The 20,332-nt window shown below is 47.5% G+C and overlaps 2 protein-coding genes across 2 annotated transcripts; both read left to right on the top strand.

The window, feature by feature from the left end:
- Positions 1-2,524: 2,524 nt before the first annotated feature.
- Positions 2,525-12,739, top strand: Gpatch3 (G-patch domain containing 3). The gene is made up of 7 exons (XM_003471292.5): positions 2,525-2,991; positions 6,214-6,632; positions 8,635-8,809; positions 9,561-9,620; positions 11,032-11,153; positions 11,278-11,405; positions 12,032-12,739. Exons 1-7 carry the CDS (start codon positions 2,541-2,543, stop codon positions 12,246-12,248), a joined length of 1,572 nt encoding a protein of 523 aa, XP_003471340.1. The 5' UTR covers positions 2,525-2,540; the 3' UTR covers positions 12,249-12,739.
- Positions 12,740-12,896: 157 nt separating this feature from the next.
- Positions 12,897-19,952, top strand: Gpn2 (GPN-loop GTPase 2). The gene is made up of 5 exons (XM_003471294.5): positions 12,897-13,543; positions 14,480-14,636; positions 16,285-16,445; positions 17,118-17,248; positions 19,298-19,952. The coding sequence occupies exons 1-5, from the start codon at positions 13,133-13,135 to the stop codon at positions 19,368-19,370; spliced, it is 933 nt and encodes a 310-aa protein (XP_003471342.1). The 5' UTR covers positions 12,897-13,132; the 3' UTR covers positions 19,371-19,952.
- Positions 19,953-20,332: the final 380 nt, after the last annotated feature.

Genomic DNA, 20,332 nt, shown 5'->3' with positions numbered 1-20,332 from the left:
CTCTATACTTCTTCACAACCAATCCCATAAAAACCTCCCTCCCTGATCCTTTGGGGCCTGATATTTTGGGCAGTACCTGACATAAGGATAGGAGAAATAAAAGATAGGTGGAAAAGAGAGAAAGAATCAGAATCAAATATTACAATTTTAAGAAATCTGCAACTTCAAGGAGCCAGCCAAAGTTGCCCAAGGTGATCAACATTCCTTCAGCTAGATATAGGCTCCTTCTACAGACTCCTCACACCTAAAACTCCTCAGGAACACTAAAGTCCATAAATTGGCTTAATTGAGAATGTAAAGAGCAGAAACCTGATTCTAAGATAAAAGAGCTGGTTGAGAAAATTCAAAAGTTTAAGTTACTTATTAAAAAACAAAACTTGATCAGTGTGGTGCACATATCAGGAGGATGACCTTGAGTTCAAGGCCAGCCTGAACTACACACTGAGACCCTGTCTCAACAAAACAAAACAAAACAAAACAAAACAGCCCTCATCTATAGAATGGCCTAGATCCCTTCTACGGGTGGCCACTTTCTCCCAGGGTTTCCACCCCTTCAAGAGAAGTATAAATGTTCCCTGTTCTAGGAAATAATGTCTCGTTTCTCTAAGCACCTGTTACTTTACTCCTGAGTGCACCCAAATGTCTCCCTGATAAATCCTTCCCTTGCCTGATGAGTCCTGAAAATTTTTTTTCCACAATGGGAGACAGTCAACTTGCAAACTTATTCTATCAAAGAGTGGGTTGGGTTATCCAGCCCCATGACAGCTGACAATGGTGGGCACACCTATGATTTCAGCACTGGGAGGCTGAGGCAGGAGGATCGCTAAAATTTCAAGGCCAGCCTGGGCTACATAATGAGTTCAAGGCCATTTTGTACTACGCAGTGAGCCCCTGTCTCCCAGGGGTTGGAAAAGCATTGAAGAGTTGGGTGTGGTAGATGTTCAGGAGACTATCAGCCTGGGTAATTTGGCAAGACCCTGTCTCAAGATGAAAAATAAATAACAAGGGGTAGGGCTGTAGCTCTGGGTCTCATCCCTAGAGTTGTATTTCTTCTTTTAAAGAGGAGGGTGGAGGGTGAAGTTCTTTCAGAGTGACCATGGCTAGAAAGAACTGGCTGTGAGGAAAACAGAATGGCCGAGGCGTGATGGGTCAGTTGGTTAGACAATGTTTTACCCTGAAGCCTGCCTATTCTTGGAAGGGATACTGAGGAGCAGTTGTGTGCTGGTTCAAACTGAGGATGGGCCAAAGTTCAGGGACCCCAGCGGGAGGGCAGAGGCTAAACCAAAGTTTAGTGAACAAGCATTTGTTTTGATTGATGGGGAGGGGGGAGAAGTTCATTTTATGAAGCAAAGAATTGGAATTTGGAATCTATGTCTGGCCTTGGGGGCCTGCAAGAGCCTTATCTAAAGTTGTATGGGGAAGCATGTTTCTCTGCAGTAAATGGTGTTCCAGAACACAAAGGCATGGGGGTGGAGTGAAATTTTTAACCTTTGCTGTGTTCCAGAATCACAGGGCTCAGGTCAAGTTCCATATTGTCATTACATCTTCTGGTAAACATGTACGAGAATTCCTTTACGATATCTGCTACAAATAGAATTGCTGGGTCAAAAGATACATGGCTTCACTTTTTGTTTTGCCTTATTTTTTTGTGTTAGGGATTGAACTCACAGCCTCACACTTGCCAGGCAGGCACTTTTGCTAATGAACTAAATCCCAGGCCATGGCTTCACTTTTACCAGTTACTTTTACCAGAAAACAGTATGTTTTCCAAAGTGGTTATTATCAATTTACTCCTCCAGTGGATTAGTTTCAGTTCCACGTGGTCACTGATACTAGTGAGTTTTAGTTTTGCCAATGTGTTGGATGTAAAGTGAGTTTAGTTGCTGAGATTATCTCATCTCACTATGCAACGTGGTGTTTCCTCTGCTCCAGTATAGCGATTGAATCCAGTGAATCTCTTCCTCCTTTCGTTCCCTGTTTTGTTTTGTTTTAAATCCTTCTGTCTCAGCCTTCCAGAGTACTGGTTCAGAACCAGGGCCAGCAGACCCACTTTTCTTTTTTGCTGTTGTTGTTGTTTTGGTCTTATTGATACAGGGTTTTGCCATACAGTTGGCCTTAAACTCACTCTGTAGCCCAGGCTGGCCTCAAACTCACAGTGATCCTTCTGCCTCGGCCTCCTAAGTGCTCGGATTACAGGCGTGCACCACCACACCCGGCAAGACTAAAGACTGGGAGAGCCACAACTAAGTATTTTAAAAATGACTTCTGTAGGCCTCTAACGGTATTTGAGCCTCATTAGAACCGTCTGAAAGAACCCTAGATTCCTATTCTTCAGGTGAATTTTTCTAACATTGCCGAGTGTGCGCTATGAGAAAAATATGGACAATTTTTCCAGGTCTTTGCTGACGACAGGTTCCACATCTGGATGAGTCTGACTGGTTATTAAATACTGCCTTTTAACTTCTCCAAGCAGATTCCCGTGATAGGATTAGGGTGCTCTCGCGAGAGTTTGGTTCCAGCCGATCATGTGACTACGCAAGATGGCGGTGCCCAGTGAGGCCGAGGAGGAGCGGGTAGTTTACCTGGTGGTGAGCGGCATCCCCTCTGTGTTGCGATCCGCTCAGCTAAGAAGCTACTTTAGCCAGTTCCGGGAACAGCGTAACGGAGGTTTCCTTTGTTTCCACTACCGGCATCGGCCGGAGCGGGTCCCTCCCCAGGCCGGTACCGACTCTGCTCTGACTTCGACCGACGCTGGCGATGAGAGTCAAGTTTTTACCCAGATTGCGGCTACCGATGCCCGCGCCGTTTCCACTGGAGACTCTGTTCCGGTCCAGACCCACACCCGCTGCTGTGTCATCTCGGTTCGGGGGTTGGCTCAAGCCCAGAAGTTTTTTCATATGTACTCAGGCCGCCGATGGCTGGATTCTCAGGGTACTTGGCTACCAGGTCGCTGTCTCATCCGTAGACTTAGGCTACCCACTGAGACATCAGGTAGGAGTTAAATGAAAATGGACGTGAGGCACGGGGAAGATAAGTCAGGCTTCTGGCTACGGCTCTTTTGGAGTTTAGATCACTTGTGGGCAGAGATTCAGGCTAACGTAGTACGCTAGTTTAACTCAGGGATTAAAAAAAAGAGAAAGGCATATTTGGCTAATCTTTCATTTCTCTTCTGGGAACTTTTTCTCTGAGAGGCGTTTTTTTTGTTTGTTTGTTTTTGTTTTTGTTTTTTAACTGACAGAAGGAAAAAAAGGAAATCAGATTTTCTAACTCAAACCAAAGTGAGCAGTAGAGAGACCAGCTTTTCCACAGAATGTATTCACGATTAATAGTGTTGTCTGGGATATGCGTGAACCATAGCAGGCAATAAGTGTATCCAGGGAAGTTAGAGAAGGTGTAGATTTTTAAAAAGCAAAATGAAGAAAATTAAATATAAAAAAAATTTTTTTGGAAACAGTATCACTGTATAATTCAGTCTGGCCTTGAACTCACTTATGTATCCTAGGCTGGCCTCAAACTCACAGCAATCCTCCTGCCTCAGCCTTCCAAGTGCTGCAAATACAGATGTGCACTACTACACCCAACTTAAATAAACTGTTTTGAAATGATTATCCTTGGCTACAAGAATCAGTAATTACAAGGATGGCGCCAGTTCAAGGTTGAATAGGCAGTTGCTAGATAGATGTCCTCATAGAAATATTTCTGTGCAAGGTTGTAGTTTTTGCAGAATCTTTTTTGATAGTGTTTTTTGTCAGTCAGATATGCATAAGGATCCTCCCTGCCTCTATTTTGTTAAGACTTGGCATAAATGACTCCATTTTGATTCTGACAACTCACAAATCTCTGAGTGTCTTTCTCTCTTGCACTTTCTTTGTGTTCCCCTCCCAGGTAATCTTTTTTCTTTGGACAACACCTATTTTCTTGGGAAATCATTTTGATGGAGAACCAGGAAGTACAGTTTATTGAAACAGGAAATACAGAGCCCTCCAGTTTTTCATTCAACAAATACTTATGTTGCTATACCTAGTGTGATGCTAGCTGGTATGCAGAGCACGGTTGGACACAGTGTGTGCTCAGAATCCACAAAGAAAGACAGATTAGGAAAAAGATAATTGTCACAGAGATGTCATTCTAATGGTTAATAACTACTGAGTATGGTCTGTGTATTGATGAGGTGCTGTTCTAGCCTTTCGTTTTCTTACTTTTGGGTTGTGAGTTAGGGTTTGAATGACAGGCACTGAATGACATCTCCAACCCTTTTTATTTTTAAATTTTGGAGCAAAAATTCACTGAGTTACCCAAGTTGGCCGTGGGACTTGATCCCTCTGCCTTAGTCTTCTGAGTGGCTGAGATTACAGGCATGTACTGCCATGGCAGCCACTTCTGGTAGGACAAGGTCTCACTGTGCTGCTTAGGCTGAGCCAGTCCTTCTGTCTCAGTTACTGCACTGGCCTAAATTATTGCATTTTTCTTTAAGGTGCTGAGAAGAAAAGCCAGGACCTCACACATGCTAAGCACTTACCCTACCACTGAGTCACACCTCTGACCTGTCATTTTGTTATCTCTCACCACAGTCCTATGAAATAAAGCTTATTGTTATTCCCATTTTATAGTAAGTTAAGAAATGCTTCTGTATGCGACATGCTCAGATTTACAGAGCCAGTAAGCATCAGAGCCACAGTACAAATTTAGCCATTCTGCTCTAGAGCCGTTTTGGTTTTTGTTTTGAGACAAAGTCTTGCTCTATAGGTCAGGCTGGCTTTGAACTCACCATTGTGTCCAGGCTGACCTTGTAGCAGTCTTCCTGCCTCCGACTCCCAAGTGCTAAGATTATAGGTGTATACTAAAAGAGTTTTGGCCCAGACAGGACACTGTAGCTAGTAAAGCCTCAGGGGGAACCAAGGAGCTCCATCTCCCCCACCCTTAGGAATTTTCCTATGGTGCCAAAAGAACACCAATGGGCCACCTGTACATCCCTAATGCCCCCTCAGGCCCCACCCCAAACCTAAGCTACATATATGCCCCCACTCCACATGTTCCACAGAGAGATGGTGGGGGATGCCATGCCCCAGGAGATAGGGGGTGTCTCTCCCTGCATTCTCAAAATAAAGGTCATTTATATTTCATACTTCTTATCTTTTCAGCCACCGCGGGTCCCCCACAGTTCTATCATATACCACCTCCCCTGTTTTATTGGAAGTTTTTTGGGTTTTTTTTGAGATGGAATCCCAGGTGTTTTCCAAGTGTGACTCAGACTCCTGAAGCCAAGTTTACCATCTTGCCTTAGCCTCTCAATCAGCTGAGGCTACAAGCACATGCCACTGTGCACTATTAGAGCCTGTAATGACAGGTGATGGAGGAGGAAGAAACTGACTTTCTAGAGATCTTGGGAAATGTGATTTTTATCTGGATATTGAAGAGTAAGAATTTATAGGAAAGAATATTATTCAAGTGCCTTTTACAAAGACAGAGATAAGAAATCTATGAAATTCTGGGCGTGGTGACACATCTGTAATCACAGCACTCAGGAGACTGAGGCCAGAGGAACGCATTGAGTTCCAGGTCAGCCTGGACTACATAGTGAGACCTTGTTACAAAATAAAAACAAAAACAGAAATCTTTGAAACTTTCAGGGTATGTTAAATATTTGGTGGGAGTGGAATACATGGTATCAGAGCTTGCAGTAGGTGGGATTGGTGACAGTTGAGAGCATGGAGCAAAGATGTGGCTGAGTAGCATAGCATGCACTGAACATGTGGGACACACTGGGCTCAATGCCCAGCGCTGCCCTCTGCCAAAAAGAGAAAAGTTAGCAGGAGCCAAACTTGGAAGAAAATTGAGGCTCAGCCAAAGTGATGAGAAATGGCATGAAATTGCTCAATGGTTTTATCAGGTAAGGAGGAAGGGACTTGGAGAAGTTTGAAAGGGAACTGTATTAGAGTAATGGATTTATACCTTGACTTATTTCTGGCTCAGTGTTGCTAGAGGCTTTGGGTTTCAAAATGCACTCTTCTTTGAGCAAGTAGACACCTGTCCCTCCATTCCCAAAGGCTGAGGCAAAAAGATCACAAGTTTAAGGCCAGCTTGGGCAACGTTGTGACACCCTGTTGGAAAAACTTAAAGGTGGGCAGTGGCTGGAGATGTAGCTCAGTGTGAAGGCCCTGGGTTCAAGCCCCAGTAACCAAACAAAATCCATTCTTCTCCCTCCTTCCCAAGGTTTGGATTCTTTTCCTTTTAAGACACGGAAGGAGCTTCAGAGTCGGAAGTCTGAGAATGAAGCCTTCACCCTGGCCGATCTAAGGCAGCTGCCAGAGCTGAACCCGCCAGTACAGATGCCCAATGGGAATGTGGGGACTCCCCTGCGGGTTTTTTTGGACTTGATCCGGGCCTGCCGCCTTCCCCCTCGAATCATCACCCAGCTGCAGCTCCAGTTCCCTAAGACAGGTTCCTCTCGGCGCTACGGCAATGTGCCCTTCCAGTATGAGGACTCAGAGACCGTGGAGCAGGAAGAGCATGTGTACACAGCAGAAGGCGAGGAAATACCCCAGGGAACCTGCCTGGTAGAGCCACTTGAGGACGAAGAGCTCAGGGAAGGAGAGGAAAAGGAGGAGGAGGAAGAGTCTCACTCAAGTGATGTGAGTACAGTGTGCTGCCCTGGGAACTTAGAGGCCTCATCATTAATGACACTTCTCTTGCATTATGGTTTTATTTGAGACAGAGTTTCACTATGCAGTCCAGACTGGCCTCGAACTCCTGGCGATCCTCCTGCCTCCTCTTCCAGGTGTTTGGATTATGAGCCTGAACCACCATCCCTGACTCCTTTCATTGTGTTGTATAAGCGTTCTTAACCTGGAATTCTCAGAAGGGTTCCAAGGCATGTGAAGACTCGCTGACTTTGAATGTAAAACTATATTTGTACGTGGATATATAGTATTCTTTTAAAGGAGAGGGTCCAGAGTTTTTATTAGGAGATTCTCAAGTTTGGGCCCATGTGTAGCAGTGTGTTCTCTTTAGCACTGAGAATTTAGACTGGTAAGATAGCTGTGGGCTCAGGTGTGAGGACTTTACTTGTAAGCCTCAGGAGGGTAAGGATTAAGCTGGGTGTGGTGGTACATGCCTGTAGTCCCAGTGTTTGAGAGGCTGAGGCAGAAGGATTGCCACAGGTTTGAGGTCATCTGGGCTACATAGTGAGTTCAAGGCCAGCCTGGATTACAGAGCAGGACCTTGTCTAAGCAAACAAACAAACAAAAAGTGAAAGGAGAGTTCTTTTTTCTTAAGTGAAACATAATGACCAAGAGATGTGCAGTAACTTGCCTTAGACCCTCCCTAGACCCTCCCAGGAGGTGGAGGTGGAGCTGGGACGGAACTCAGTTCCCTTGCTATTTCCCTCCCCTCTGCTTCCCTCTCAGGGCCGAGGGGTCACCTCTGCGCTCTGACCTTGAGTCAGTGGATCAGACATCAGCTTCTACTCTAACTTTAACAGCAAAGTAGATACTTCTTGGACTCCTTTCTCTGGACTTGGTTTACTCATCTTCAAAGCCACCTGAGATGGGAACTGTTAGGAAACCACTTTCATTTGGTTTTATATATACACTAGGTAAAAAGTAATGCTCCCATGTTTCAAAGCTCCCAGCCCAGTGTTGCTAGCATATTTTTGTTTTTGTTTTTGGGTTTTTGAGACAGGGCCTTACTATGTAGTTTAGGCTTTTTTTTTTTAAACTCACTATGTGACCTCACAGCAGTCTTCCTGCCTCAGCCTCTCGAGTGCTAGGATCGCAAGTGCATACCTCCATGTCCAGCATGCTATCACATCTTTAGTTTGGCTCCGTCCTGGCTTTTCTGTAGCATATATTCCACAGTAGTGATTCCTGTGGCCTCCTGGGGTTTAGCCGGGATGGGGTTCCTGGGGTTCAAGCCAGTAGTCCTAGCATTGCACAAGTCCAGTCAAACACTTGTAAGCCAAGGGCTAATACAGGATTCCAGAGGCATTCCGAGACCTGATTCATGTCCTCAGAAGGCCTAAAATCTCTCCAAAGGGAAGGAACCAGTATTGGGAGAGGATGTGTGGTGTAATGAGCGGGTCTGCATGCTGCTCTGCTACTTTCTTGGGAAAATCGTTTACTCCTTTGAATCTAAATTCCCTCGTCTGGAGAATCGGAAGAGTGATATTTATTTTACAGGGTCGTTGGACTGATTAAAGAAGCAGAGTTTAGGAAGGGCCCATGTGTAGCAGTGTGTTCTCATCAGCGCTGAGAATTCAGACTGACAAGAGGTCTGTGGAGTCAGGTGTGAGGACTTCATGGAGACTGTAGAACATGCAGGACAGGGAGATCTAACCAGAGGGAGAAGAGAAGGATATGGGAGAGGAGAGCACATGTTTCAGGCAAGGGAAACCTCATGGCCAGAAGCACAGAGGCTAAGAGTAAGTTGGACTTGTGGGAGGAATGAACTGTGTAGAGAAATGTCAGGGCGATGGAGAAGTGGGTTGCTCAGGCCTTCAAGGACCAAATCTTTGCTGCTTCTGGGGAGACCTGAAGGGTGGAACAGAGGCCCAGTCTTACAGTCCCCTTGCCCTAAATCCTTCTAGGCGTGAGGTCAGGAAGTGGACGGGTGGGTCACTTCTCCTTCCTGTTCCAGGATGACGACCGTTGTGAGGAGTGGGAGCGGCATGAGGCATTGCATGAAGATGTGACAGGCCAGGAGCGGACCACTGAGCGGCTCTTTGAGGAGGAGATCGAGCTGAAGTGGGAGAAGGGTGGCTCTGGCCTAGTGTTCTACACTGATGCCCAGTTCTGGCAGGAGGAAGAAGGAGGTGAGGCTGTGGTCAGCTTGCTGCCACTGTAACCAATGTGTAAGGTAAATCAACTCCTAGGGAGAGTGGTTTACTTCGACTCACAGTCAGTTGGGTCTATTTCTTCTGGGCTTGTAGTGAGGCAGCACATTGTGGGGAGAGTATGTGGTGCATGAAGCCCATTCACTTCCTCGCCAGGACACAAGGAGAAAAGGAGAAAAAGACCACGGTTCCACAGTCCCCTTCAAGGCGACACCCCTGATAACCTAAAACCTCCAACTGGTTCCCACCTTTAAAATTCTGTCACCACCCAGTAGCCCCCAGCTGGGGTCTGTGCCCTTAACACATGGGCTCTGGGGGAATGTTTAAAATCCAAATTACAGCAGGTGGTGAGGGCACCCGTGCAAGGGCAGAGATGATGTCTGTTGCATTTTCTTGGGGTTCTCTATTCCAGCTGGTGGATTCCCTGACAATGAACCCAAAGAGATGGGGAATAATTTACCTTTATTGCTTATGAGAGACCTGTCTTCCATCCCCAGTACAAAGAGAGAGAAAGAGAGAGAAAAAAGAGAGCACACTTTTCTGAGGGATAAACAGAATGGATAGAAAATGCCTCCTCCAACTCCAGTTGTGAATATCCTTCCCAGAAGAGAGATTTGAAAATACAAACAAAACCCCTAGCTTCTTCTGGACTATGTCTAACTCTAGCTTTAGCTCTCAGCAGAACTGAGAGTCCTTAACTCACTCTCCTGGATGTTTTTGTATCCCACAGACTTTGATGAGCAGACAGCTGATGACTGGGACGTGGACATGAGTGTGTACTACGATAAAGGTACTGGGCAAGGGGTGGTAGTACTTGGAGGTGTGAAACTGGTGCCCGGGCCCTGAAGTGACTGCCAGGCATGCTTAGCTAAGGCTGAGACAGGAGCTGGGCTTGGTCTGGTTCCCTTGAGGCAGGCCAGTGTACAGCCAGCCCTTGCTGTCCTTGTGGTGTTGATTCTAGGACCTAACATCAAAATCTGTAGGTCCCATATCTCTTCTATAAAATGGCATAGTACTTGAATATAACCTACACAGTTCTCCTGTAGACTTTATTTTTTGTCTTTTAAAATTTTATAAATTTTCATTTTATTTTATTTTTGGTTGTCTTTTTTTTGGTACCAGGGATTGAACTCACAACCTCGCATTTGCCAAGCAGGCACTTACACAGCTGAGCTAAATCCCCGGCCTTTCTTTTTGTCTTTTTTTTTTTTTTCGGTACTGGGGATCAAACTCAGTACTGCCTGCTTGCAAGGCAGGCGCTTATGCTGCTGAGCTAAATCCCCAGCCCCCTTTTTTGTCTTTTTGAGATAGGGTTTCGATATGCTGTTCAGGCTGGCCTTTGTAGCCTAGGCTGACCTCAAACTTGCAGCAGTCCTCCTGCCTCAGCCTCCCAAGTGCTGGGATTACAGGCATGTGCCACCAAGCCCAGCTCCTCATATGTTCTTTAAATCATCTCTTAAAACATCGTTTCTAGGTTACTTACAATTCTTACAGTGTAACAGATAAATAATTGTTATACTGTGTGTTTTGTTTTGTTTGAGACAGGGTCTCAGGTTAGCCTAGAACTTGTGATCTTTTGGCCTTAGCCTCCCCAATGCTTGGATTGTAGGCATGCACCACCAGTCCCAACCATTGCATTGTTTGGGGAATAATGATGAGGAAATGAAGTCTGTGTACGTTCAGTAGAGATGCAGTTTTTCTGGGTACTTGCAGTCCATGGCTGGTTGAATCCACAGATGCACAATCTGTAGACAGAGCCAAGTACTTGTCATCTGTAGTTGAGTATGCTGATTGCTGGTTTGGACAGAAGCTCTTTCTCTTTTTTGTGAGGAGGAAGGACACTGGGCAAGGTCTGCAGGGGGTTTGGATCTGATGGGCAGGCTCTGCAAGAGTGGGATGCTCGGGAGCTTGGTGAAAAGTTAGTTCAGGAGCCACAAAATAATCTGGGGCTGGGAGAGACCTGCGCTCTAATTTCATGTCTGTCATCTGTTGGGTCTGTAACTTTTCTGCACTATAATTTCCTCATCTGTAAGATGGAGAGAGCCTTGACTCCTACTCTCAGTAAACTCCTCATCCAGTGATAGAGATAATATAACAGGACACTGAAAATGAAACAATAGACCTTGTGAGTAGACCCTAGAAACCTGATCCCCTCCCTTATGCTGAGAGAGACTTCCACCACCTGGGCCTTCCTTCCCCAGATGGCGGAGACAAAGATGCCCGAGACTCGGTCCAAATGCGTCTGGAACAGAGGCTCCGTGATGGCCAGGAAGATGGCTCTGTGATTGAACACCAGGTGGGCACCTTTGAACGCTACACTAAGGTGAGTGAGCCCTGTGCCCAGCCCACTGATCCTTTCTTCCTTCTTTGCCTTCTTTTCTTCTCGTTCTCCCATCCCCTCCCATCTCGTCCCATCCCACTTCTTGAGTTGTCCTTTCTCTCTACAGGGCATTGGCCGGAAGGTGATGGAGAGGCAGGGCTGGGCTGAGGGCCAGGGCCTGGGCAGCAGATGCTCAGGGGTACCTGAGGCCCTGGATGGTGATGGCCAGCACCCCAGATGCAAGCGTGGATTGGGGTGAGTGTGGCTGTGGGAGTTTCCAGAAGCCTAAGCCAGCCTTTTATCTGTGTCCTGGTTTTCTTGTTTCATTGGCTTTGGGGTCAATGCTGGGTACTCCCAGAGAACAAACTTTAAAACAGAATTAGAAGGGAAAAGTGGATCTGATACTTTTGTCCTAGACTAAACCCTAAGGGATAACAGGGTCATTGACCGCCCAGTCATTCCCCCCAGTGTGATTTTGGACTTGATTGTTGTTAGGGAGTCTTATGCTGATAGAATGAAAGTTGTATCTGAAGTCCCTCATTGCTGACAATGGATAGATCAGAGATTTAAAGCTTTCCACCTTGGGTTTTTTTGTTTGGTTTTTGATGTAGGGTCTCACTAGCCCAAACTAACTTTGAACTCATGGTGACCCTCCTGTCTCAGCCTTAAAGCGTTCTATCTTGGGTCGGAAGTATGGTTCAGTGATACAGGGCTTGCCTAGCATCCATAAGGACCTGGGTTCAATCTCCAGCACTGCCAAAAAACAAAAACCCAACAATCTTTGAGACAAATCAGATATGAGTAGCTACTTCCCTGTCCTTTCCCAACCCCTTCACTAGAGTTTCGGAGAGTGCCCTCTTCATAGACCCCTTTTTATCCAGGTACCATGGAGAGAGGCTACAACCATTTGGGCAACTGAAAAGGCCCCGTGGAACTGGCTTGGGGCTCATCTCCACCATCTACGATGAACCCCTACCCCAGGATCAGGGGGAGTCACTCCTCCGACGCCAGCCACCCACCAGCATGAAGTTTCGGACAGACACGGCCTTTGTGAGGGGTTCCAGTTGGTCCTCCAGTCACCCCTCGGAACTTGAGTGAGGGCTGGGATTTCCCTAGCCAGGATCACACACAGCTGCAGGATGGCAGGCTTCTGGCCAGGCCCTGATCATTGCTGAAGCAAAAATGAATCTGGGAGCAGCAATCGGTGCGGGTTATTCATAGCACTTAGTTCAGAGCCTGCATATCAGTTCTCTACCTCAAGGACATTTTTCTAAAAAGCCGCCTTCTCCTCCCTTCCTTTCCCTTGGGTATAAAGACTTAATGACCTCTCCTGAGTCCTGGTTTGGGCTTGCCCTGGACTCGAAAAGCTGGGCCTGAGGTTAAGTAGCAGTTTTCCTTGGGCATCTGAAAGAAGTCGTTGTAAAAGCCAGATTGCGGGGAAAAGGATCGGAAGAGGAGAGAATCGAGGCACTGGTATGAGATGTGGGTGGGCCCTCTACTGCTTCCACCCTCACAGGCTGGGTCCCTGCCGTTGCTGGAGGTGACCCAAGGTCTGCAGCGTAGTACAGAATAAAAACTTTTATAGCAGCGCTCTGTTGTCTCTTGTAATTCGGGCCTGGAGGAAGACCGGAGGAACCTCAACTGCGGATGGGGGGTCCACCCAGGGCTTGTCCTGCGGAAGAGCGGCTGCATTTCTGCGCTCCGCCGCGTTACGTCCCTGGCGTGGGGGCGGGACTTCCTTTGCACGACCCGTCGTTTCCGACGCCGTCCGGAAGTGGGGAACCGATCCTGTGGGTACCGGGCTTTTCGGTCTGTAACCTGGCTCGTGTTCCTGCTGTTCCGCTTTAGGCGGTCTCCGGCACCGTATCAGCCCTATTGAATTGCAGCTGAGGCGTTCCTCGCCCTGGGTCTTGTCTCCTGGCTAGCCTGCCCGCCTGTTTTCCCACTTGGCTGTCAGCTCTGCGCCCGCCCGCGTTCTGCCCATGGCTGCGGCCGCTCCGGCCACAGCCTTCGGACAGGCGGTGATCGGTCCTCCTGGCTCAGGAAAGACCACGTACTGCCTGGGCATGAGTGAGTTCCTGCGCGCGCTGGGTCGGCGCGTGGCGGTGGTGAATCTGGACCCGGCCAACGAGGGGCTGCCATATGAATGCGCAGTGGACGTGAGTGAGCTGGTGGGGCTGGGCGACGTGATGGACGCGCTGCGGCTGGGGCCCAACGGTGGCCTGCTCTACTGCATGGAATACCTGGAAGCCAACCTGGACTGGCTGCGTGCCAAGCTCGACCCCCTCCGCGGACACTACTTCCTCTTTGATTGCCCCGGCCAGGTGGAACTCTGCACACATCACGGTGCCCTGCGGAACATCTTCTCTCAAATGGCTCGGTGGGACCTAAGGGTGCGTCTCGTGTCGGGTAGGCCCATTTTGCTGATGAAGCAAATGAGACAGAAAGGAGGACAGATGCCACGCCCCCATGCCACACAGCGAGGTAGGGGCTGAGTTGCTTTAAAGTAAGACAGTTATGAGTTTGAATTTTGGCTCTGCCGTTGACTCGCTGTGTGGTCTAGGCAAGTAATCTCTTTTGAATTTCGGTTTTCTAGTCTGTAAAATGGATGTGTTAGTACATAATATGGGATTTTTTTTTTTTTTTTTTTGTCTTTTTCGTTTTTATCGGTACCAGGGATCGAACTCACGACTGCCTGCTTGCAAGGCAGGTGCTTATGCCACTGAGCTAAATCCCCAGCCCCCAATATGGGATTTTTTGAAACACAGAAGAGGATATATGGCTAGTGGCAGGGCGATTATTAAATTGGCAGGCAAAAATAAGTGAAAGTTCAGAGACAGATGCAGTGGGACTTGTAGCTATTGCCCATTGGGAGGCTCAGTGCAAGGCATTTTTAAGAAAAAAAAAAAAAAAAAAAGCCGGGGTGTGGGGATTTAGCTCAGCAGCATAAGCGCCTGCCTTGCAAGCAGGCAGTCCTGAGTTCGATCCTCAGTACTGATAAAAAGGAAAAAGACCAAAAAAAAAAAAAAAAAAAGAAAAAAGAAAAAAACAGCCAATATATACCACCTTCCAATGATAAATGTATTCCTGTGTATTGCAGACATACAAATGAAAAATCTATCTTATCTATCTATATATATCTGTATATAAAATGCCCACATCTCCTAGGTGGACATGATGATGACTGTTAGAACAAAACAAAAGCAGAAAGACAGCATTTCAAAGGTTTATACTTACTGTGTGTCCTCAAGCCCCGAGTCTGATGTGAAAAACATAGCTTGATGGTCCCTGCTTCCTCTGGTCACTCTCACCCTCTCCTCCCCTCCTAGCTGACCGCTGTTCATCTTGTGGATTCTCACTACTGTACCGACCCAGGCAAATTCATTTCAGTACTGTGCACCTCCCTGGCCACCATGCTGCATGTGGAGCTGCCCCATGTCAACCTCCTTTCCAAGATGGACCTCATTGAGCACTATGGGAAGCTGGGTAAGAGCTCCTCTTTCCAGCAGGCAAGCAGGGCAGCATCTGGGCTAGAGTGAAGCACAGATCTCAGCTGAAGGAAGCTGCCTTTGAGACTGTGCATAGCCTTGTGATACTAGTACAAAAGTCCCAAATCCTGTTCTTTTATTTTGTGTGATTCTGTACTAAATACTATTACAGGTTTTGGAGACAAGCGACAGATGGTGATATGTGTTATAAAGGAAATAAAACAAGATAGGACAGTGAGTGGCTGGGGGTAAACAATGCCTCAGTGATCTGAGGCAGTGGCATCTGAACTGGCATCTGAATGGTAGCAAGGAGCCAGCTGAAGGCAGACTGTCCTAGGCAGAGGGTCCAGGCGAGATAAAGGTTTTGTCTTCAGTTCTTCGAGACAGAGTCTCATTGTGCAGTTCAGGTGGCCCTTGAACTCATTATGTAGTCCAGGCTGGTCTCAAACTCAGAGTCCTTCTAACTCAGCCTCCTAAGTGCTAGGATTACAGGTATACACCACCATGCCCAGCAAGGCTCTGTCTTTGTTTAGGTTGCCATAAAACAATATTATCAACTGGGTTGGGAGTTCCAAGATCAGGGCACTAGCTGATCTGAGGTGTGGTAACAACCTGTTCCTGGCTTGTACCCAGTTACTTTGAAGGCCATATTCTCCCACGGTAGAGACACTGGAGTCAGAACAGGCATAAAGTAGGGAAATGGAAAAGCAGGCTGGTATGAAGCAGGAGAATTGTCTGAACTCCCAGTGATCAGCAATTTTTCCCTGCAGACTTGGTGTTCTGCTGTGTGGAGGCATCTGTTGCTTAAATACAGTCTCCAGCTGTGAAGGAACCTAGAGAATAACAGCTAGATGGCCAGCACGTGCGCAGGGAGGGGATTGTTGATTAAGTGACACTTGTCCATGGAGGCTGGCCGGCAATCGGAACCTGGAGGGACGTCAATACCTCAGAGGAATGAACTTAGTGCAGGGTCCCTCCACTCACCTTAGGACACAATAGGGAGATTACTTTCCTTCTTTTAGTGTTATTCACAGAATTGAATCACATACCTCAAAACACCTATTCAGGCCTCCTCACTTTACAGTAAGAAGGAACCGACCCAGAAAGAGAACGTCATTCACCCGAGAGGTCCCACTACTAGGATGCAATTCAACTTGACCAGCATCTACAGAGTCTTAGTGTGCGGGGTGCTGGGCGTCGTACCAGCTGACTGTGAGCTTCCGGAGCCAAGGACTACGCACAGTTCTCAAGCCTGTTTGTTGTTATTTATTATTATTGCTCAAGCACTTCTCTGCATCAGACAGTGGAGTTTATGTCATTTAATCCTCAGAGCAGACGCATAAGGGGGGAGACCTGTCTGTATAGCTCATAAATGGCACAGCCAGCAGGGAAAACTAAATATTCTTAGTAATTTCATGTCCCTTTAGCAAATATTTGAATGAAGAAAGGTAAAGAAAAAAAGAAAACATGGCTCTCTTTTTCAGATGTTATTGTGGGTTTTTGTTGTTTCCGTCTGTGTGTCCGCAGTGCTGGGATTGAACCCAGGGCCTTGGGTACGCTAAGCACTTGCTCTACCGATGAGCTGCACCCTGAGTGTAGTCCTAACATGACACCAGCTACTCCTAAAGCCTGCTTTCTCTCCTTAGCCTTCAACCTGGACTACTACACAGAGGTCCTGGACCTTTCTTACCTGCTTGACCACCTGGCTTCTGACCCTTTCTTTCGCCACTACCGTCAGCTCAATGAGAAGCTGGTGCAGCTCATTGAAGACTACAGCCTGGTCTCATTTATCCCTCTGAACATACAGGTACTGAGTACTGCGAGACCCCTTCCCTTGGCTCTAGACTGTGGTATTCACCAGCCAATAGCACAGAAAGCTTTGAGAGCCTAACTGGTCTTAGTCCTGGGCATGACTGTCAGCAGGCCCCCTTGTTTTCTGGCCCTGGGACAGTTGTGGGCAGGATTACAGTAATGAGGGTGGACCAAACTTTTGCATATGAAAATGGAGGAGTCAAGAGAGTCATCACGAGTACCTTGACCAGAACCAGGGACAAATACATTAGGCCCATTCAGCTGGCAATGGTGTTGACTTTGTAAAGCCATCTCCTGTGCCTCTCGCCTTGTACCCCACAAAGATACCCTAGGAGACATGGGTGCATGTTAGGCTCCTTTCTGCAGGGGTGGACTTGAGCTAACTTGTATCTTCCCTTTCTGATGCCACTCTTCTCTCCTAAGTTGGTAGGATGGCATCTACAATAGGAGTAAACCCAGGGGACCAGGCATGTACAGAAAAGCTCAGTGCTCAATGTGAGTGGTTGACAGTCAGGAAAGATGGGACTTAGCCAGGCCTCTGGGGACATTTAGAGCTACACGAGACTAAGAAAACTCAGAGGCATCATGAGATGGGATCAAGAGGTGTATTTGGAGATTGTGGGCAGGTTCTGTTTCCCTCACCGAATTGTTTCTCCTCCCTGCTCAGGACAAAGACAGCATCCAGCGAGTCCTGCAGGCTGTGGATAAAGCCAACGGCTACTGTTTCGGGGTCCAGGAGCAGCGAAGCCTGGAGGCTATGATGTCAGCCGCAGTAGGAGCTGACTTCCATTTCTCCTCGTATCCTCACTCCCTAACTTCCCTCGCTGCCTAGCCACAGCCAGGAGGGTGAGACATAGGGACATAATGGCCACAGGAGGGGCAGTCACCACCCTGTGGGTGACTGGTGTCCTGCGGACCAGTTGGGCATGCTGGTGACTGTCTTTTTATGTGCCAAGACATCCTGTATAAGGCTGCAGGGTTGGCTGAACTCAGGGCGAGGGAAGATACTGACAGAAGAGCAGCAAACACAGAGGCCTAGCAGAGAAAAGACATTGTGTGCTCTGGGAGAAGGACAAGGGCTTCTGTTTGGTGGTGTGTTGTCTGTGGAGAGAGGAAAGGGAGAGGCTGAGGTGCGGGCAGGCAGGAGTGGGCAGGGAGGGGCTTAAGTGTTCATGGAGGAGTGTGGCTTCAGCTCACAGGCGGTCAGAGAAGCCAGTGTTCAGCCAGTGCTGTTGATGTGGGGTGTATGCGTGTGTGGGTGTGGGTGTGTATACGTGTGTGTGAGGGGGTTTGGCCTTTTATATTGCTGGTGCTGAGGCTTGAATCCAGGGCTTTGCACATACTGAGCAAGTAATCTACCATTCGGCTACATCCTCAGCCCCCAGCCCTTTTGTAGGCCAGGCTGACCTTCAACTCAAGATGATCCTGTTGCCTCAGCTTCCTGAGTACTAGAATAGCAGGCGTGCAGAACTATACTGGCCCACAGTGCCTGCGTGCCTGCCTGCCTGCCTGCCTGCCTGCCTGCCTGCCTGCCTGCCTGCCTGCCTTCCTTCCTTCCTTCCTTCCTTCCTTCCTTCCTTCCTTCCTTGATGTGTGGTACTGGATATTTAACCCATGTCCTTTGCACTGAGCTTTATCCCCTTCCCTGCCCATTTTTTATTTTGAGACAAAGTCTGGCTAATTTGCCCAGGCTGGGTTCAAGCTTACAATCCTAGTATCTTACACTCCCCAGTAGCTGGGGTTACAGGCACTCAGCACCTTGCTTGATTTAGGTATACATTTAAGAAAGCCTCACTCTAGGGCCAGGGATTTAGCTCAGTGGCATAAGGGCCTGCCTGGTAAGCACATGGTTGTGAGTTTGATCACCGGTATCCAAAAAAAATAAAAGAAAGCCCCACTAACTGCAAGCAAAGATGCGATGCGATGCGATTTAGATTTCTTTTTTTTTTTTTTTTTTTTCTTTATCTCAGGGATTGAACTCAAAATGCTGGGCATAAGAGTATGAGTATAGACAAAAATGATTTCAGCCAACATTTCCTGTGCTGTTTCAGGCCCTTCTACATGTGGGAAACAAAGCCCACAAGAACAAACAAGTTAGAAATTATGGCAGGAGAGCATGTGGTCCCTGATGGAAGGACGAGGAGTGACCACAGTCAGTGAGCTGTCACTGTTCCTTTGCTAGGATGATCTGGGTCTTCTATGTCCAATTTCCTATTGTTCCAAGAGAGACAGGCGGCACCTTAAGACCCAAGCAGAAATTTGTCATTTTCTGTGGCTCTTCCTAAGTCTTTACCATGGTAGAAAAAGAGAAGTGATTAGGCTCTTCATGGTCATTGTCTCATTTGTTTTTTTTTTTTCCCTCTTTCTCAAAAAGTCTCACTATGCAGTTCAGGCTGGCCTGGAGCTCACTTTGTAGCCCTGGCTGGTCTTGAACTTGCAATGATTCTTCTGCCTTAGCCTCCCAAATTCTGGGATTACAGGCATATGCCACCATGCCCAGCTCATTGTCTCATTTGATCCTTGTAATGATTTATATTTTACAGAGGAGAAAAGGAGTGGTAAAATAAGGTTCAAACCCCCTCTGTCTGGCCCCAGAATATGTGCCATAGTACAGAGCTGGCAAGTTAGTATGGGGGAGAAGAAAATACATTTGGGGCTCGATGCTTTGGTGGCTTCTCAAACCCAATGAGCCCCTCTTACCTGTGGCCTTATGCTACAGTTGGTCACAAGGGTGAGGGCCAGGAAGAGGTCACCAGATGTGGTTAGAGGGTGCATGTGAGTAGATACCAGACTGTGCCCAGGCCAATTCTCTGACCGTGCTGTTGACCTTGACGTGCCTGCCCTCAGCACACTGGGCATCCAGGAGAAGTACCTAGCACCCTCTGAGCAGTCGCTGGAACAGGAAGCCATGCAGCTGTAGCAGTGCCCTGGAGAGCAGGACCTGTAACCGGCGCCAGGAAACGTGGAGGCACCGGGTAAACAGCCGACAGGCAGCATACCCCAGGCCGAGTCCTCCCAGCAGCTCGAGGAGGCTGGAGAGGGGACACTCAGCTCTGCAAGGTCTCGGGTAGAAAACCAGACAGAGGGCAGAGCACCCACCACACCCTCTGTGGCTCTGGCCTACCACCAGGAGGCTGAGAGCCATCTCCACTGGGTTGAAGTACAAGAGATCACTGCCAACTTTTTGTGCCTTCCAAACTTTTCTTCAGTCCTCCAGGCCCAGGGCTTGGGACAGAAGAGAACGTCGCTGTCTATCTGGAAAGTCGTCTTTCTCCATCCTGGCCAGCGTTTCTTCAGGCACAGGCCCTGTCCTGCACTGACCTGTGGTGTTTTGTTAATATTCCGTTCTAACAGGAAGCATCCAGCTGAGTCTTCACAGGTAGCGTGTCCTGTCTGGACCGTATTGAATAATGTTTTGTTTTTATTGTATTTATTTCATGTATCCTGTTTCTAGCAAGGGTTAACTAGTCAAAGTTGATTAAAAGCTTACTTCAAAAATGAATTTATGCAAAATGAGTTGTCTAGAACTAGAGGAAAATATCGAATACTATAATTGTTGCAAGGATGTGAAAAAAGTAGGTAAAAACTGGGAAACGCTGCTCTGTTTTGGCTGTTTAGTTTGTGGGGAGTGCAGTTTATACTTTCAACCAGTAGGTGTCACCCCAAACTTACTTTTGCAGCTGTTACCTGAAGAATCTGCTGGCCTTGGCGAGGTTTTTCCCCCCAGGAGTCTTGTTTTAGGCTGTTAAGTCTTTTTTTTTCTTTTTCCTGCACTGGTCATTGAACATAAGGCCTTGCACAAGCTCGGCAAGCTCTCTAGCACTGACCTGTACCCCAGCCCTTTTCATTTTATTGAGGCGAGGTCTTGCCAAGTTGCCCAGC

The sequence above is a fragment of the Cavia porcellus genome, unplaced genomic scaffold (assembly GCF_034190915.1).
Source record: "Cavia porcellus strain 051 isolate PalLab524CR breed Dunkin Hartley unplaced genomic scaffold, mCavPor4.1 scaffold_25, whole genome shotgun sequence".
NCBI lineage: Eukaryota > Metazoa > Chordata > Mammalia > Rodentia > Caviidae > Cavia > Cavia porcellus.
The sequence above is the reverse complement of the archived record's forward strand: the minus strand, read 5'-3'. Positions and strand labels throughout refer to the sequence as shown.

Excerpts from the sequence above, each read along its gene's own strand:
- Gpatch3 (XM_003471292.5), top strand. The coding sequence starts at position 2,541 with ATGGCGGTGCCCAGTGAGGCCGAGGAGGAGCGGGTAGTTTACCTGGTG. Across the intron at positions 2,992-6,213 it reads GCTACCCACTGAGACATCAG|GTTTGGATTCTTTTCCTTTT; the intron begins GTAGGAGTTAAA and ends CTCCTTCCCAAG. Across the intron at positions 6,633-8,634 it reads AAGAGTCTCACTCAAGTGAT|GATGACGACCGTTGTGAGGA; the intron begins GTGAGTACAGTG and ends TTCCTGTTCCAG.
- Gpn2 (XM_003471294.5), top strand. The coding sequence starts at position 13,133 with ATGGCTGCGGCCGCTCCGGCCACAGCCTTCGGACAGGCGGTGATCGGT. Across the intron at positions 14,637-16,284 it reads TGAGCACTATGGGAAGCTGG|CCTTCAACCTGGACTACTAC; the intron begins GTAAGAGCTCCT and ends TTCTCTCCTTAG. Across the intron at positions 17,249-19,297 it reads GCTGACTTCCATTTCTCCTC|CACACTGGGCATCCAGGAGA; the intron begins GTATCCTCACTC and ends GCCTGCCCTCAG.